This window comes from Prunus avium, chromosome 8, assembly GCF_965620075.1.
Source record: "Prunus avium chromosome 8, drPruAviu1.hap1.1, whole genome shotgun sequence".
NCBI classification, from domain to species: Eukaryota; Viridiplantae; Streptophyta; class Magnoliopsida; order Rosales; family Rosaceae; genus Prunus; species Prunus avium.
The window spans coordinates 36,044,165-36,063,007 of record NC_142291.1 but is presented as its reverse complement, the minus strand read 5'-3'; the positions used below and the strand labels follow the sequence as shown (position 1 = coordinate 36,063,007).

General features: G+C 38.4%; 5 protein-coding genes across 8 annotated transcripts; 3 read left to right on the top strand and 2 right to left on the bottom strand.

Moving 5' to 3' along the window:
- Positions 1-1,505: 1,505 nt before the first annotated feature.
- On the top strand, positions 1,506-5,180 carry LOC110757041 (RPM1-interacting protein 4). Its single transcript, XM_021958559.2, has 4 exons — positions 1,506-1,830; positions 3,845-4,369; positions 4,677-4,859; positions 4,974-5,180. The coding sequence occupies exons 1-4, from the start codon at positions 1,825-1,827 to the stop codon at positions 5,001-5,003; spliced, it is 744 nt and encodes a 247-aa protein (XP_021814251.1). The 5' UTR covers positions 1,506-1,824; the 3' UTR covers positions 5,004-5,180.
- A 1,351-nt stretch (positions 5,181-6,531) lies between these two features.
- On the top strand, positions 6,532-8,881 carry CDC45 (cell division cycle 45). The gene is made up of 2 exons (XM_021958483.2): positions 6,532-6,713; positions 6,905-8,881. Exon 2 carries the CDS (start codon positions 6,971-6,973, stop codon positions 8,774-8,776), a length of 1,806 nt encoding a protein of 601 aa, XP_021814175.1. The 5' UTR covers positions 6,532-6,713; positions 6,905-6,970; the 3' UTR covers positions 8,777-8,881.
- Positions 8,882-9,798: 917 nt separating this feature from the next.
- Positions 9,799-13,131, top strand: LOC110757047 (RING/U-box superfamily protein). Of its 4 annotated transcripts, none has more exons than XM_021958566.2 (6): positions 9,799-10,002; positions 10,956-11,225; positions 11,338-11,392; positions 12,013-12,122; positions 12,213-12,465; positions 12,844-13,131. In XM_021958566.2, the coding sequence occupies exons 2-5, from the start codon at positions 10,998-11,000 to the stop codon at positions 12,435-12,437; spliced, it is 618 nt and encodes a 205-aa protein (XP_021814258.1). In that variant the 5' UTR covers positions 9,799-10,002; positions 10,956-10,997; the 3' UTR covers positions 12,438-12,465; positions 12,844-13,131. The 4 variants fall into 4 exon arrangements, with proteins under 4 accessions (XP_021814258.1, XP_021814257.1, XP_088102419.1 ...); XM_021958565.2 differs by having other exon boundaries at positions 9,801-10,002; positions 12,847-13,131; XM_088246293.1 differs by lacking the exon at positions 9,799-10,002 and adding an exon at positions 10,039-10,059 and having other exon boundaries at positions 12,847-13,131.
- Positions 13,132-13,495: 364 nt separating this feature from the next.
- Positions 13,496-14,566, bottom strand: LOC110757003 (uncharacterized). Its single transcript, XM_088246290.1, has one exon. It carries the CDS (start codon positions 14,516-14,518, stop codon positions 13,673-13,675), a length of 846 nt encoding a protein of 281 aa, XP_088102416.1. The 5' UTR covers positions 14,519-14,566; the 3' UTR covers positions 13,496-13,672.
- A 532-nt stretch (positions 14,567-15,098) lies between these two features.
- FATA (fatA acyl-ACP thioesterase) lies at positions 15,099-18,278 on the bottom strand. Its single transcript, XM_021958471.2, has 7 exons — positions 17,758-18,278; positions 16,914-17,047; positions 16,717-16,830; positions 16,108-16,203; positions 15,910-15,997; positions 15,771-15,839; positions 15,099-15,674 (listed from the first exon to the last, which is right to left on the bottom strand). Exons 1-7 carry the CDS (start codon positions 18,121-18,123, stop codon positions 15,396-15,398), a joined length of 1,146 nt encoding a protein of 381 aa, XP_021814163.1. The 5' UTR covers positions 18,124-18,278; the 3' UTR covers positions 15,099-15,395.
- Between the last annotated feature and the right edge of the window lie 565 nt (positions 18,279-18,843).

Below are 18,843 nucleotides of genomic sequence, written 5' to 3'. Positions count from 1 at the left end.
ATTTAAAGTGTATTCTTGTATCTCCTTAACCTTTCTAAAATAATCTTAATGGTCAACAAACATGTTCTTAATTAAGATCATATAATCGGCTTCTCTATAAATTAAGATGTTTTTATTTCAACCAGGCCCACTTCAGATAGGTCAAATTTGGTGCATTGTGGCACAACTTGGGCACTTGTCGTTAATTAAATTAAAACTTAGTTGGCAAATTGGGCTTTCTAGAGGATCCTTAACCCACCTAACTATATGAAAGATGGAAGCAATACGTAGATATGGGCTTAGAGAAGTTGGTTAGAGCAGATGCGTTATTCACTCTGCACCCGTGTTCGAATCCCCCTCCTAAACAAAACTTTTCAACACAATGCGTAGTTGATTAATGGTGTATTATGTATGATAATTAAAAAGTTAATACAAATAAAAAGCTTCTCAAATAAGAAAGTAGCTAAAGCTAGTGCATGCCACGTTGGGTTAAAAATTATAAAAATTAAAGAGCCATGTGGAATATTGGAGACCAACTGTCAAACTAGCCTGCTATATATGGATTTGGTCATGGAAATCTTACACATGGTAAATTATTATAATCAAACTTCTTAATCCGATAAAATAATGCAAAATTATTTTTTATTTTCAATTTGGGAGAAGAAGACTAGGATGATCAAACTCTGATTACAGTGTGAATTGAGTTATAATTTCGGTTTACAATAATAATAACCTAATAATGATAAATGAAAACAATAAAAGAGCTGAAAAGGAACTTAGGAAAAAGACAAAAGAATGAGTCATATCAGAAATGTTTCCACAGAAGCCGACAAGCAAACACAGCCTTTCGTATTTGAGTTTTCACAATTGCCTACCATTTATAGTCAGCCGCCACTAAAACCAGCCGCGATAACTCCAAACCTCAACCCACAAGAAGGAAAATTTGATTTTCATGAACCAAATGGAGCTCCAAAACACAGTTAAAATCTTAAATTATAATTTATAACCAAAACATGAGAACCAGCAAACACGCATATAAAATAAAGAAAATGTAATGTTCGGAAGTGATTTCACAATGCATCACTGGCTTACGACAACATGTTTGGATGTTCATTTCAAGTTACTTGAATACTCATTTAGAGTAATGTATTTCGATTAACAACCATTTACGAGAATATTAACGACTTTCGTTAGCACAACTAGAAGAAGAGAAGCAGTAAAATACACGTATAATGTGATTTTTCAGTTACTAACACTCATTTAGAGATTACTCTTTCGATTTACAACCATATACAAGGATATAAGCGACTTTCGCTAGCAGAACTAGAAGAAGGGAAGTGGTGAAATACATGTATAATGTTACTTTCAAATGTTAATTAGTGAAAAATATAGGAATGTATAATTTGTGAAAAAGAAAATTGGCAATATGCTATTATATAATTTTGAATTATACAAGGGGATAATAAATAAAAAAATATCTGCCAATAGCATTGCACGTATAATTGAAGAAATCGCATAGACTCTAACTCGTTGAGAGAGATGTTTGAACAGAGAAGAAACAGAGACTTCTACATAGAGAAAGGTCAAACATGACGGGTAGCGTCCGTCAATGGTTGATAAACCCCTCTAGGAACTCTTCCCTTCTCTCTCTACAGCTCCCTCTCTCTCTCTAAAATAATTTTTGTCTTGGTGAGTCGTTGTGGGTTTCGTGGACGAGCTTTTGGGGTTGTGATATTTTTGTGGTGTGTTTGGTTGCAGCACTTGAATTTGCTCCAAAAGATTCTCCAAAAGATTGTCCTCTGACATTAATTTCTTGGGTTTGTTCTACATCTGGTGGAGAGAAAAATGGCAGTAAGTTCACAGATTTTTTTGTTTATTGTGCTTTATTTTTGTTTCTCTTTCTTAGTTTTGAATGTATGATTTTTCTGTTTGCTAGCTGAGGAAGCTGTGATAAAGAAAAGAGAATGAGATTCTAAATTTTATGCATTATGTTGATCAGGGCTTCTTTTCTTTTCTAGGATTCCAAAAAGATATGTGCTTTCAAATAGAGCATATATTAGACTTGGGTTTAAAAACTTTGTTTTTTATTTGTTTTCTGACAAGCAACACTGGGTTTGTCCTAAGTTTTTTGACATGTAAAGTCTGTAGCAAACGTGGATATATTGTTGATCTGGGTTCTTTTATTAGAGATTTTAGGGCGTATGTTATTTGGGCAGTAGCTAGTAGTACAGATTAGAGGATGCTCAATCAGAATGCTTTATCAATTCTTATTAATCTACATTTTGAGCTGGTGCATGTGATATATAATTAAGAATAAAAAAAGAATTATTGGGTTTCTTTCATGGGGTTGAATTAGCATATAAGAATTGTGCTCTGGAAAATGGGAGCATGAGCTTTGTTTATATTGCATAATAGTTCTACTCAATTTGTGGTGTTGAGTTCGTGTTTGAAGGACCATAAAACTTGAGCTGAATTCGTAGATGAATAAATCTTTTGATGGGGCCATATTAGTTTTTCTGGGGTTTTATGTATATAATTGAAACGTATTAGAGCTAGTAGTTAGTTGAAGCTGTAAATGATTTTGATAATCTCTCTCTCTCTCTCTCTCTCTCTCTCTCTCTCTCTCTCTCTCTCTCTCTCTCTCTCTCTCTTCTTGTTTGCAAATTCACATTTGAAATTCTCTGGCTTCTCAGTGTAAGATTTTAATTATGTGGGTGGAGAAATCATTGTTAATTTGTTTTCTAGGAATTTTACAGTGTCTCCAAATTGATAATGTTGAGACACTAGGTGAGAAATTTGGATAAGATATCCTCTATATGTTGGCATTCTCAGAGAAATGACATGAAATAATTCGTGGGTTGACATTGGTTTATGTATCATACATGAAATTTTTAGTACTGGTAGGTATCTGAAAAGCTGTCACTTGTTAGATATTTGATCATTTGTTTTTAGATTCTCTCTCTCTCTCTCTCTCTCTCTCTCTCTCTCTCTCTCTCTCTCTCTCTCTCTCTCTCTCTCTCTCTCTCTCTCTCTCTCTCTCTCTCTCTCTCTCTCTCTCAACCAGTTGATTATAGGAAGCTGATCATCAGCTCTGTGATGGTGCTATAGATTATACTTTCTTGTATTCGCATTTGTTCATCTCAGTAGAGCAAGGAAAAAGTGCCAAGAGAGTCGTCCAATACCACTAAGTTTAAAGGAATTCAGGTTTGATGCTAGTAAATGCTGTTAAAAACTTAAAGTAGGCATTAGGTTGATTGTCCTTTGATTAGAATGCATAGGCATGCAGTCTAACCATACCACTCCCATGGGGAATCATGGAGGTGATATGATTTGTATGTGTCATCTAGTAGATCTTTGGGCACATGTTCATTTCCATGGGCAGTTAATTGTCCAGTCATTTACTGCCTTCATTTTAGGGTGGTCACCTGAAAAAGTGAGGTCACCATCTGTTACCTCATTCTCATTCTTTGGATGGCCAGCAAAGCTTGTGGAAGAAGTATTGTTTCGCGTTACTTTGAGAAGGTTTAGGGAGTTGCAGTAGATTCTCAATGTCCTTTTTCTTCCCTGATCTGATCTAACCGTGCTTATTTGAATGTTTATTATAATGTGGTTAAGCAAGATCAAGTTGTGGTTATGCAGAACCGCCTGTTATACTTTTCCAAATCGACTTGAAAATTTGGGCCTCATTTCTGTTCATGGTTTCATCTGCCTACTTTAACTCACCCATTGAATGACCTTGTGTATAGAAGAGGTCTTATAGACTTCATGTGATGCTACATGATGTACTGAAATATATTGACTGATGAATACTGGATGTGTTTAGATGTATTAGATATTAAATATGACACTATTTCTTAATGTGCAGCAACGTTCACATGTACCAAAGTTTGGGAATTGGGAAGGTGAAGAAAATGTTCCTTACACAGCCTATTTCGATAAGGCTCGTAAGGGTCGAACAGGGCCAGGGGGAAAGATGATTAATCCAAATGACCCCCAAGAGAACCAGGATATGCTTTCTGATATATCTTCATCCGCATCATCTCCTCCAAAAGTTAGAGCTGAACCAGAAAGACCAGTTCATGAACGGAGAAGAAGCAGGGAGGATAATGACCTAAGGCAATTTGCCAACTCTCCAGCCCATCGTGAAAATTTGGGTCGCAGAACTTCTGGTGAGGCAGCAAATCAACCTAACAGAGGCCGTGGAGTAAGTTCTGGTGAAACCCATCGAAAACCTGCACGACCAAGTGCTGAGTACAGTGTGGAACGTTCACCTCTCCATCGCAATGCAAGGGTCTCAGGGAGAGATTCTCCCTCCTGGGAAGGAAAGGCTTCATATGAAAGTAGCCATGGTACTCCTGGAAGATCCCGTCTTAAACCTCGTGATGAAAGTGTAAATTTTCTTCCTCATATCCATCATTTTATTGTCATAATAGCATAAACTTGTCAAAATGTTGTCCATTTGCCATTTCTAGTAAACAGGTATGATCTCAAAAACTTATTTTAACTGATGATTGAGAAAGTCTTGCTGTTGCAAGAACCATGGTTTTCAAAATGATTGTACTGGTAGTTTGCAACAAGGCTTAAAGTGGAGTGGTTTTATACATGGTCTTGTTACTGAATTGTCTTCTTCCTGGGATAAATTGATACAATATTCTGTCAAGTCTTTCTCTTGAGTATGTGGCTGTTTAATGTGGCAGCCTGAGAAAGGTGCTGCTGTTCCGAAATTTGGCGAGTGGGATGAGAATGATCCAGCATCAGCTGATGGTTTCACTCACATTTTCAATAAAGTGCGGGAGGAGAAGGCAGGGAAAGTACCAGGCACTCCTTCACAGTCATCGTACCACGATGCACGGAAGCAGGCTGCCAATGACAATGCTAAGGTGTGTCATCAATTGCTCATCCAGTCATAACTTCTTATGGTTTCATTATTGTCATACAACTTACTGGTTTCTGTCTCATTTCTATTCTTTTCTTTTCTTGACTCAATTTTGCAGAGTTGCTGCTTTCCATGGTGCAGAAAATGATATTTGATATATCTCTGAATTTGTGGGTAAATTATAAGGTGTTTGGACCTGTAAATATCTTTAAGGGCTCTGTCCATGAGGTGTACCTTCTATAAAGTGCATTCATTTAATCTGAGCATGTGTGTTTTGTATTAATAAAGATTTCATTCCATTCTAATTGGAAATCTTTTTTCTTTCTTTCTTTTCCTTTTTCCCTTCTATTTTTCTTCTTTCTTTTCATATTTAGCTGTGTTAGCTCCGTTGTGCCATTGAATATTATCAATTTAATTCCTATATGTGGCTGGAAAAACCAGATACAGATTATTCTTTGATTCTATTCCTATATATTCCGGCAATATTTGTCTTGGTTTTTGGATTCATTTCATTTCGCATGTTACTAGAGATTATAGATAAACTCCAAAAAATAGTTTTGGATTGAAGTTTTATATCAAGCACGATTCAATTGATTATGCCTCACATAGCACCCCATCTCAAAAATAAGAAATGGAAGAAAATCTAAAATTGATTGTCATGATGTTGAGTAAACGACGTGATTAATACGATTGATGTCATGAATTTAGAGTATAATATTAATGAATTGGTAATATCAAGTAACCATAGTGCATTAGAGAAATACTTTAATAGATACTAGCCTTTCTGTACGTGCTTACGAGAGACTTTTTTTAATAAAATTTTTAAATTTATTTTAGAATTAAAAAGTATTATGGGTAGTTGTGTTTCATAAAAATAGAATCCATTATTTGATTTTTCTTTTAATTTTAATTTTTTTAATATGAAAAAGTGTGAATTTATCGTATTATCCTCATTTAATTAATAATTTCAATTCTTAATGTTTACATTAACTAAGGGCATTTTCTGATATTTTGAATGTTTTACCATTCTCTGCCCTTTATATATATAGATAAGTTTTGTATATTAATTTGGGTAAAAAATTGTGTGCACAAACCCAACCTTAACTTGGTCGAGGAGAGAAACTCTCAAGCAAAGGTTACAGCACTTTTTACTATTCCCCGCAAATAACACAATGATACTTGTGATAACTTTTTTACGTGTTATTATGTTATTGATGGGATAGCAAAATAGTACTATCCCACTAGTTGGAGGTAAGTATTTTTCCCTTGTTGAGGGTCTTTTAGTAAATTCACGTAAAATAGTACTTAAGCTCTCGTGTGCCAAATGGCACGCAGCACATGATGTCCCAATGAATTCCTTTTCATTACAGAATAATTCACATTAGAGTGCGAGCCGCCGACACGTAAAACGACAAAAGAGAAAAAGAGGGTCAACAGTCAATGTCGCCTCGCTGTCAGCGATCAATCAATCGTGACCGTTGCACCAGACTACTCCTGACCTCACATCCACGATCCACCCGAACAAATAATGTGAGTCCAGCGTAAGGGCGCTCACAGAGGATTCGTGTACCAAACACAACTCAAATTCCCTAATTGAGCGCCAAAGTTTCGCGGCTCGTTTAAAAAATTCAAATTTCACTAAAAAAAACGTTAACAAAAACTCAAACGAAAATTTTAGATGTGTTGTTTGAAACCTAAAAGAATAAAACCCTCTCTTTCTCTCTCCTTATCTCTCTCTCCCTCCCTCCCTCTCTCGGGCTCAGCCTTTGTGCCTCTCCCGAGATCTGATTGCCAATCTGCCATAGCTGAACCGTGTACAGAGAACCGATTGCATTGTTCGAATCCGTACACATATCAGGTACTTCACTTGGGTTCAGATTTCCATTCATGTTCTTGGAGCAAATCCGTTTCATTTTTTACTTCAATTTGTAGATTTACATATTAGATTCCGCTCGAAACTCGACTATTTTGCCTCAAATTTGTGTACCCGATTGAGTAATTGTTTGAAAAAAAACTGAAATTAGCTTTTCGGTGAATTGGGATATACAGAAAATCTTTTCTTTTGCTTAGAAGTGTTGAAATCTCTATGCCCAACTGAGTTTAAGCTCTGAACTCATGGTGAGAGAGAAGACTGTCGAGTCCTTCTACACCAGGCTCCGCGAATCGGCAACGGCGGCGTCTCAATCTCAATCTCCTCTTCTCATATTCCCATCGACTTCGGATGTGGATTCTCTCTGTGCCCTCAAAATCATCTTCCATGTCCTCGAATCCGATTCAGTCCGATACGCCTGCTATCCGGTCTCGTCGTTTCAAGAGATTCACAAGTACGCAGGGCCCGATCTGTGTTCTTCGTCCGAAAACCCAGTTTCAATTCTCTTAATCAATTGGGGTTGCCACAGGGATCTGAGGAAGCTCCTCAATTTGGGGCCCAGGGCTCGTGTTTTTGTGGTTGATAGTCACCGTCCGATTCATTTGCATAACCTGAGTGATCAGAACGATCGCGTGGTTGTGCTCTATACTTTGGATGATGAGAGGCAGACAGATTTGGCATATGATATTGAGGATGTTTCGGCTTTGGCTAATGCCAGTGATTTGAATAGTGATGACGAGCTGGATCCCGAATCGGACAGCGACAGTGATGAAGATGAGAATGATGACAGCCAAAGTGAGGAAGAAGAGGAAAATGGAGAAGGGTCGAGAAAGAGAAGAAAGGTGTCTCAGGAAAATGACCCAGTCAAGATTTTTAGGGAACTGAAGAGGAAATATTATCATTTGGGTACTTTTCATGGTAAGCCTTCAGGGTGTTTGATGTATGATCTGTCACATTCTTTGAGGAAGAACACAAATGAGTTGCTTTGGTTGGCTTGTGTTTCGATAACAGATCAGTTTTTGCACGAGAGGTTAACAGATGAGAGGTACCAAGCTGGGGTGATGGAGCTTGAGCAGTATATTAATAGTTCCGGGAATTTGGAGGCAGTGACTACTGTGACTCTCAAAGATGGGACGAAGATTCGTGCACCCCAGTCGTCTAGAATTACATATGAAGATGAACCTAGACTAATGCTGTTGCAGGAATGGAATTTATTCGATTCCATGCTTTGCTCTTCGTACATTGCAACTAAATTGAAGACATGGAGTGACAATGGGATGAAGAAGCTTAAACTTCTTCTTGCAAGGATGGGATTTTCGCTTGTGGATTGCCAGCAGAAGTACAAGTACATGGATAAGGAAGTGAAACAGCTGATGAAAGAGGAGTTCGAGCGGTTTTTACCCGAATATGGACTTACAGATTTCTACTACAGGAGCTTTCTGCGGCTTCATGGTTACAGATCAAAGGTATCTGCAGCAGATGTGGTGTATGGAGTTACAGCTCTGCTTGAATCGTATGTGACATCAAATGGTTCTTGTGCTTCCAAGGAGTTTGGGATGGCTTATGATGCATTGTCATTGAGCAATCTTGATAAACTGAAAGCCGGAATGCAACAAGCAATTAAGATACAGAGGGCAATTCTTAGACAAGGAAGCATGGCAATAACCAAGAGAGGCTGTATAAGAAGTGGAAGGAAATTTAGGTGGGTGAAACTTGACGATTCTTTAGACGCAAAATTGTTGGGGTACCCTCAGGCATTGACTAAATTCTGCTATTTCCTGATGGATGGTCTGAGAGAGAAGGGGGCTAGAATGAAACCTCTGGTTTGTGCTTGCTTGGTACAAGAGCCGAAAAAGGTATTGATAGTTGGGGTTTGTGGGAAACCTCGACTCGGGGCAGTTCAAGGAAACGCATTTGGAATGGCATTTAGAAATGCAGCTCAGGAGATTGGTGCAGAGTTCTTCCATGAGTTGTTTGAGTCTTCATGGATTGTTCTGGAGGCGGCTAAAATGAATAGCTTTATGGTGAGATTGACAGAAGCTGTGATGTAGAACTTTGTAAGAACATATCTAACTCAACCCTTTTTTGCTACTTTGGCAAAGGTTTGTGTCATGTTTGATCTGTATCAAGAGAAATGTAATTGTCTTTTTTCTTTCTTTCTTTGAATCAATCTTTCTTATTTACTGCCTTTGTAACATGTTCTTTCTTTCATATAGAAACTGAACTTGATCTTTTCTAGTGAGCAAGCAATTTTTTTGGCTCCTCTATTGACTCTGTTGCACTGAGTCCCTGATCATCTAATTCTTCTACCTTCCCTTTGCTTTCTGATTTGAGGATTTGAGGTGACATGTTTTTGAAGTATTGGTTGGGCTTACCTTCATCGTGTCAACCCAAAAACTCAAGAGGCCCGACCTAAATTCGTTTCTAACCCAACTCAAGCCCAATTTTACATACCTATCAGATAATTTGTAAATTAATTTGAGTCAAACATATACCTGGAGAGGGACCATTTTTAAAAAAAAATTATGACATGCTTTGTTAACGGGTTGATATGAGCACGATCTGTTAATGAATAATTTTGACACAAATATGACCGCAAATTAACAAGTAACATAACACGACTTGTTTCAAAATAATAGTATAGAAAAATTCTGCAAAAAACTTGAATAAAATGCATTTTACAAAATAATTTCGTTACTTAAACATTTTTCCCCCTCCTTCAAGATCGTTTGTATAAAGGAAAACATCCTACATAAGAAACAATTGAAAAAAATGTCCAAATTACGGTCAATAACTTTGAAATGAATTTCTAAACTTATAAACGGAAAAAAAACCATTATAATAAAATTGTGCTAATTTGGAAGGCTAATAACAACTCTTACTTGTTTCCCAACCTTGGTTTTTATTATCGTGTTTCTTTCTTCTTCTCTTTTCCTCTCTATCTACTCTGTCAGTGTCATATATTCTCTTGGTTAAATCATAAAGATTTCTTTTTTTTTTTCTTTTTTTTTTTGAGAGAGGTTAAATCATAAAGATTTCTTGTTTTATTTTTCCATTTCAAAAATTTTACATGTGGAAGAGATCGTTTGCGCATATGTCACACGTACAAGGCCACGTGGACCTGGTTCAGCCCTCACCGACTCGTGTATCGCAGAGACTCAAAGTCCGTGTTGTGTTTCTCGTCTCTTTCGTTCGTTCCGGTTGAAAACCCTTGCCATACGCAGGCAAACCAAAACTTTAATAACTTCTTCTTCCTCTTCAAACTCTCTGATCAAAGGTACGATCTTAACTATCAAGTTCTTATATCTTTCGTTTGCTTTTTCAAATATCGGAGGTTAGAATCTCAGTTTCTCCTTGTCGGAATCTCGATTCTGGTTGTGCCTATTGGTTTCCTAGGGTTTCTTTCTGCGATTTCTTCTTTATTATTTTTGATAAATTTTTTACCGCTTTTTGCTGATTTTTTGCGCTTGATATCTTTCTTTTTTCGTTCTATTTGGGGCTTAGGAAAATTTGATTTTGATGGAATCCGATAATTTTCACCCTGTTTTTCCGATTTATCGAGCCGTTAGATTTTTAGAAATTGCGACTTTTTAAAGAAAGTTGAATGCTTGAGTTGAAAAATAATAGTTTTACTGCTAAGGTTTGAATGTGCTGGCAACGTTTTCTACAAATCGATTCTGATTTGATTTATTCTTAGGCAGTCCTTCGTTGTGAAGATATGATCACATTTTGGTCACACAGTTAGATACAATGGAAATAGACCATGTTTGGTTGGACGTACATGTGTAATTGCAGTGAACTGCGTTTTTATGGAATTCATTCAGGTTCATTGTGGACTCAATTTTGATATGCTCAGTGACCAGTCTGTGGGTTGTGACTAGGGTTTCCATTTCTAGATTTTATGCCCAAGTTTCGTAGAATTGAATACAATTTGGTGGAGTTTGGTTAATTATGGTGATCTGAGGCATGGGAATGGGTGCACCAGCTTGAGTTAAACGTGATCATGAGTAAGCATGGCACGGTGTAGTTTACTGTCCACATATTTGATAAGAAAGTTGTAGAAAAGAAAAGACTTATCGTATCTCTTTGGCTTAATGTCATATCCTTTATTGCTGTAATTGAAAATTATGTAAGTATATTATTAATTTTTTGTTTATATTATTCCTCATTTGCTTTCCAACAAAATTAAGCATGTATTTGAATAAGATTACTCCATTGGAAAAACTGTAGGTTTTTCAAGCTTCATCTTGGATAGGAGACCATACATATAACATGAGCACTCGAGCGGCCAGGTATGTAAACCGAAGGAAGGATCGGGTGGACTTAGACCTCAATAGTGTGCCACCTGGTGACAATCGGGATCAGGAGGGAACTTCAACCCCGGTGGAGCCTCAGAATAATCAAGCTACCCTGCAAGGGCAGTCTGCACCACCTAATATGATTGATGTTGAGGCTATTGATGATGATGTTGTTGAATCCTCCCCCAGGGCTTTTGCCGAGGTATGCCTTATATTCAGTTTACACATACCTTTTGTTGTGGTTATCTCCATCCACGTGGTATGTATATGTGTATATATAAACATAAGTTCAATCTTTCGATGTTTAATGTCAGGCTAAAAACAATGCCAGGAGGAGCCAAAGAAGGATCACTGTTGATGTGGATTTAGGTAATTTTGTTCTGTTGTATTATAAACTTTATCATTTCATTACATCAGAACTTTTTGGCATTTATGTATTTCCCTTTGTTATTATACTGTGAAGATTCTGTGTTGTTCCGTTAATTTGTTATTGATTCTTAGTTCATTCTGTCCAACTTCATAAGATTAGTCGACATCTTGAATGTTTTCCTTTCAATTTTTCTATGAAGTTTGTTTACATACAACTAAAAGTTTTAAGCTGTGCAACCTATGAGATAAATAATTGGAGAGAAGGTCAGACTCATCTACTCGTCTTTTTTCTCTAGTGCTCTTAGTAGGATGAGAAGCTCATATTGTTTCAGAGTCTTCAAAGTTGTCTTGGACAACCTGCACAAGCTGACAGACTTTTTATTCATTATTTTCTTTGTCTATTGTTCTAAACTAGAAATGTTAGGGGTAGGTTTTAGAAAATCTGCCCATCATTTAGCTAGAATTTGTCAGTGGCAAGTCTTAGTTGCCCCATATTACTGTTATTGTGTTATATGTTTGTAGAGCCAGGTGGCTTGTTGGTCACATTTTTGAACACATGTTTTCGTCAGCATTGATCTTTATGTGTCTCTCACATCTCTCTCTCTCTGTGATCATTGCAGAACGAACTAGGGTCACTCGTAACAAGCGCAGAAGAGTTGCACCAAACCAAACAATAATTAATTGTGATTTCTACATAAATTTGGAAAGCAGTAACAATTCCAGCTCCACGGTAATTGTAGTCTTCTGAAATTAGAGCACTGTATTCCTTTGTTGGTGTGTGTGAATGGTTCATACTCATCTCAAGTATATTTGTTTGCAGAAAGAGAGTGTTGCACAACCAGCACCTCCCCCACCAAAGGAGCCCACTTTTAGCTGTCCCATCTGCATGGCCCCATTAGTTGAGGAGATGTCAACGAAATGTGGTCACATTTTCTGTAAGGCGTGCATTAGGGCTGCGATAGGTGCACAGGGTAAATGCCCTACGTGTAGGAGAAAAGTAACTATGAAAGAACTCATTAGGGTATTCCTCCCTACGACCAGATGAGTGTGCAACTCATGCCTATATTGGTGATGTAAGTTCGCTCCGGTGTTCTATTCTATGACTATTTGTTTGTTGGTGGAGTAGATTGATGTTTGCTCACTTTTGCACTTCAGCACAAATTTTGGTAGTAGTACCTTTTGCCTTCTAAAAATAATTTTTTAGGGGTTAAAGGTAACAATAGTGCTAGCTAGTTACTCGACTGCTAATTCTCTTATAAGCATCATAAAAAAAATACGCATTTTCTCATGAGTATAAGAGAATTTTTCGTTAGTCAATATATTCAGTTTCTGGTTATAGAATTTACGTTTTGCTTGTTGTTAAGTACTAATACACGGTCTCTCTCTCTCTCTCTCTCTCTCTCTCTCTCTCTCTCTCTCTCTCTCTCTCTCTCTCTCTCTCTCTCTCTTAGCAGGGTTATTGTAAGGTGCTTCTCGAGGAAGAAGGATTAAAGAATTGTTTTGGCATGCCTGCAGAATTGATTTTCCACACTTTAAAATGACTGGTCTCAAATATGTGCCGCTTATTAGGCCTAGTGAGGATGATGGTGTTTTGTATGGAAAAATCTTATTGGTTAGTGGGGTATGTGTACTCTCATGTCTTGTCACCTTACGTCTAATTTTATGCCTTTGTAGCTGAGATGTTAATGCAAATTAGCTTTTGGATGTGCAATCAATGAGGAAATCTATCTTCACCCAAATTCTTTGTGCTGATTTACTGACTGTAGGAGCTTCATTTCAATTTATGGTTTATGGTTGACTAGTAATCGTGAACAGGTGTTGATTACAATCTAATTTAAACAGATTTTGTATGTGCATCTATTAGCTTCTCTAATACAATGCAGAGGTCACTGTTCTTCTGGTTTGGACTTCTTGTCATTAAAATTGGGGTTTAACGTGTTTAAATTTTATTAACAATTTTATTAATTCAATAAATCACACTGGTATAAAGTTCTCAAGATTATCTTACATATTATATTACATGGGGAGGAGAGAAATGGCCAGAAGAATTACATAAATAAAGAGAGAAGAAATGTATAGATTTCAAGGCAGAAATAGGGAGACTAGAGACAACTGAGGCAAATTTATTTAAAAGCAAACCCATTACAGATATGTAAAGCACCAATGTCCTGTGGCCCTATAGATGAGCTAACAATCCCAAAGAGGCCGAAGTTCTTGAGCTAGGCTAGTTATTTATATGGTTAAAGTACACCTCAGTTCAGTTGACCAACATCTGTTTGGCTATGGATTCTGGCCACCACCAGCTCCACCATCACCTTTAGGAATGTCACCTTTCCCACCATAATCTCCTTTAGGGTTGGGAATGTCTCCCTTCCCCCTGCCATAATTGTCTTTCGGTTTAGGAAAGCCTCCCTTCCGGCCGTAATCACCTTTAGGGTATGGAATGTCTCCCTTCTCACCCTGATCTCCTTTAGGGTTAGGGATGTCTCCCTCTCCTCCATAATCTCCTTTAGGGTTAGGGATGTCTCCCTTTCCTCCATAATCTTCTTTCTCACCATCACCAGTCCCACGGATGCCAAAACCAAATCCGCGCCCATTCCTTCCGAAAGGAAGTGGAAGCCCCCCAAGAAATGGAAGCCCTCCAAGCAAAGGAAGACCCCCAAGAAATGGAAGCCCTCCAAGCAATGGAAGCCCCCCAAGTAACGGAAAGCCTCCTCCGTAGCCACCAAATGGACCCCCATATCCTCCATATGGACCTCCTCCATATCCACCATCAGGCCCCACTCCTCCAGATCCTCCAGCAGGCCCCCCTCCTCCAGGCCCCCCTCCTCCAGATCCTCCAGCAGGCCCCCCTCCTCCAGATCCTCCATATGGACCTCCTCCAGATCCTCCAGCAGGCCCCCCTCCTCCAGGCCCCCCTCCTCCAGATCCTCCATCAGGCCCCCCTCCATATCCTCCATCCCCCCCTCCTCCATACCCTCCATCAGGCCCTCCATACCCTCCATTTTTAGCATTATAGAGCTCCCCTTTCTTTTCCTTGTCACCTACACCTTGAGAACCCACCAGAAATGCCACAAATACTATGAGAATGAGAAAGAACTTTGAATTTTCCATACCCATTTTCATGGTTCTCTCCTCTTTCCACTAGTTTCTTTGCATGGGGAAATTGTGTAGAGGTTACCCCCTATAAATACTGGTGTAGTGTGTGAGACTAAAGAATGAGAGCATCTTTTGTGTACTTATTTGGGAATGGCTTCAATCGCGTCTGCATGGAGATTTTGGTCGTTATAGAATGTAGTAGTTGAGTGGGGCCCTGTGGTTTTTAAATCTGCGGACCCCCATGGCCATGGCTTCTTTTTGATAGGGACAGAAGTAAATAAAGATGGGAATTGGCTAGGATTTCTTCTGTTGCTATGATATTGGGTTGTTCTGGTGGTCATAGGTAGCAAGAATTGGTAACTTCATTGATGCCTCATGGCCCTCCCAATGGATCTAATGGTTTCGTCACGGAAAGGGTTTGAAAATTGAACAAACTTTGGATGCCATTGTTAATTTCACACGAATTCGACTAATGTCTTTGTCTTCGATAAGCCAACAGATAGTTGAGATAAAAAAAAATAATTAAAAGAAAATAAAGAAGGCAGGTAACTAAAATTCCAACCTTGCATCAATTCAAAGTAAACCAGCAAGAATCACAGAACAATGGTAACAGAAGTATTACCTTTGCAAACTAAAATCCGAACCTTACATTTCCACTCTAACATGACAGATACAACATAACGCTGTTAAATATTCTTTGACGATACTTTAACATCAGTGCAAGAGATAATGACATTTTGGTAGCAGGGCCAATTGGGAAGTGATAAAAAAAACTCAGGAAAGAAAATTATGACATTGACATCAACAAGGAAACAAAATCTCTCATACAAGGGACAAAAACAATGAAATATAGGAAAGAAATAAATTAAAAAAAACCAGTGGAGCCAAGAGATAAGATATTTCCTCATCTTGCAGGTTTTTCTCTCCAGACAGTTCGTCCCCGGTTTATTTCTGAACCATCACCTGATAATCTTAGTAGATGCAAAAACTGACGGTAGTCCTTTGTATCTTCTGCTGCAGCAGGAGATCCATTTGTTCCTTCTAAGCCTGAAATAGCTGGACCATCCTCTAAAGGTTCCACATTTGTAAGGGAATCAACTATGTCATCCTGTTGACACTCCCGCCTGTAATCTAAGGTGATTGTTTGCAGTTCATAGCCATCAATGATTTCTTGAGGCATGCTCTGTCATAAAAAGAGAACATATTCGTGAGACCAATGATGATTTATTTCCATAGAGCCCTCGAAACCAAATTATGAATTGAAGAGACATCTACCAACCTCTAGAACCCATCCGATGTAGGCGACATTATTAACATGCTGGTTCATGTCCAGATCTGCTCTCCTTGGCTGAGAAGTTCAAAATCGTACTGAGAAACTGAAAAAAATTGAGAACTTCAAATGAATTTAAAAACCTTACCACAAGTCCCAGTCTGGAATATGGAGCAGGATCTTCCAGTTTAGCTATTTTCCTCAAGCTACTATTGTTAGGCTCTGGAAAGGCTAACCTACCAATGCCAAAAAACCAATTAGGAGATTGTGCAAGAGGAAGTGTGTGCATGTGTGCCAAAGTCTGTATGTTAACCATATCATTTGAAATGAAGAAGGGGCTCCTTACCTCAGTTCTCGTGGAGCAAATACTAAATGCTCTTCCCGAACATCATCACTGACTTTCTGAAGTCGCCTAGTGTCTTGGTTCATCATCACCCACTTACTGAAACCATGCAGAATGGCCAATTTTCGGAATATATCCCAGAATAAGTTCCCATAATTTGACAAAGGTTGATTGGTTAAAATAATGTAACACAGAATTACAGAAAGCATTCAACAACCAAAGGTAATCTAAAAAATGGACGATTACTTTACTGAAAAAGAAAAAGAACATGAGCAAAGATTGAAGTAGCAACATTCATGCAAATAGCCAGACTAAAATATCTCCATGCCCAAGAAGCATCCGTGAAAGAAAAAATTGAGTTTCCTTCAAGAAGATAGTAACTTAAAAGTTAAAGACCTGCCACAAGTACATACATGCTTACAAGTTCTAAGAAAGATGCCAGACTCAAATACAAGATAAAGGAGAATGAGGAAGTTGGTTCAATACAACACCATGCTCTCCAACACAAATTTTAATGTAGTACAAGTGAAAAATCAGTGCTTCCATTGTTAAACCAAGTTTTCTTGAACTTCTTAAAAACTTTGTATAACAAAAAGCAGACATAATATGCACCTTGTTGCTCTTCCAATGACTTGACCAGTGGCATAGTCCTTCATTATCCAATCACGTCTAGTACCAATTCTCCCTTCCCCTTGGCACCATGTTTCTATTTCAACAACATCACTCCTGTATCACACACCATCATTTTAAGATTCACTTGCCAGATTAGAAATCCAAACCAGAACATTAAGATAAAAAAGAAATCCTACCAAGCTGGATATTTGTAGATTTCAATATGCATGCGAGCAGTAACCCATATGAGATGCATTTTCCTCATGGTGGTGGTGGTCGCAAAACCATCAGTTGAAAAGCCAACAACTTGAGCATGGTTGCATCCAACCTCCTGCATCAACAATGTTCAAAGGGGAATATATGAAAATCATTAGAAGAATAGCAATTGTATAAGGTGGTTAATCAGGGTTTCTCCTCAATTCAACAACTGAATTAGTTAATCCAGAAAATACTATAACAAGAATCATCTAAGGAAACCAATTCAGTGTCCTCAATTGTGTTTCAGGCAACTAAGATATCTAACAACTAAAATAAAAATCACTTAATTACATCACAAACTTACAGTGGTTAAATACTTAAATAAATAAGTTATGACAAGTAATTCTGTAACTTACAGCAATCAAAATTTTACATGACCACAGCTAACATTGAACAATTTATACAATTTCAGTAAGAAAAGAGAAATGTCTCAGTTTATTGCCAGAGGAATCGATTGCAGGGACTTATCAAACCATCACATCTGAGTAATATGACTGTAGAGAGAGCTATACAATTGGAGCATTAAATAATGCAATTAATTTCATAAATGCATGTGAGGGAAGTAGCAAACACAGTACCCAGTACAAAACAAAAAAACAAAAAAAACAAAAAAAAGACCCAAAATTTGCCCCAAACAAATCAAATTAAGCACTTTGACACAAACCCAGATGCTAAAATTCACACATTTCAGTTTCCCACAAGAAATTCAAATCAACCCAGACCACAAACGCAAACCAAGAGAGCCACATTGAATCAAAACCCAAAATTCGAACTCAAATTCACCTGCAAGAGATTGGCAATGGTCTCAACAGTGGCAGTCTTGTTAATCCCAACCTCATAGCACCTCACTATAAAGCACTCCTTATACGACTTCCCGTCCTCCGCCAAGCTCCCCTGCCTCAACCGGTCCGCCAGGCTAACCGAATGCTCGACCCGACCCGGTCCAGTCTCCGAGCGCACACTCCCGGCCCCCCGGTCCGAAACGACGGCGAGAACCAGCGTTTTCGAAGGCGCAGAAGTGCATGGCACAAGAGAAATGCCGTCTTTCCGGCGAGGGAAAGTGGGGTTGGGTTTCGATGGGCCCAAGGAGTGGCATTGGGCCACGCCATGAATTTGGTCCGCCCCAGTGTACGTTGTGAGCTTCAACATCTCCTCTCTCTCTCTCCCTCTCTGTGTTATTCGTTTTTCTATTACAGCAAAGTTGAGAACTTTTGAGACCCAGCAGCCAGCTAGAGACGAAGAGATTGTGCGAGACAATCGAAGCTTTCGGTTTATAAATTTTTTTTTGGTCGATGGGACCGAGGAGGAGCCCGGGAAAATGAAACGCCACCGGGTTTGGAGGGAATTACGAGATTGCCACTCGATCGGAAGGCCAAGTGGATTAGAATTTTTAGACCACTCGCCAGTGGAGGACCAAGTGGACCGTGACAGAGTATTGAACCATGCACGTGGACCGCGGTGCTTTTACGGCCGACGTTTTAGATTTCGTCGTTTAATTGAGCGACATTGGAGACCTGTCGTATTCTGGATACATTCCAAACTTTAGTCCACAAAATCTCTTTTGGGCTGGCCCAGTATGAATATTGGGCCCTACATGGCCCACTTTGCTTCTGTTAACAGGCTCTAAGCTTTTGAAGGGGTGTCCAGAGACAATTTTTGGGTCTTCATAGAACTACCATTTTGCTCATGTGGATTAACATGTGAACGTGTTGAAACATTGCACTCGACTATAATATCATATAATATATTTATTTTAGTCAACTACAAATAGACTTTCTAATCCACTGAAGTTATTTGGTCAATGTCAACATGAGAGATAAATTATTTTATACAATATTAAAAAATCATGTGTCACACATGTGCTGTAGA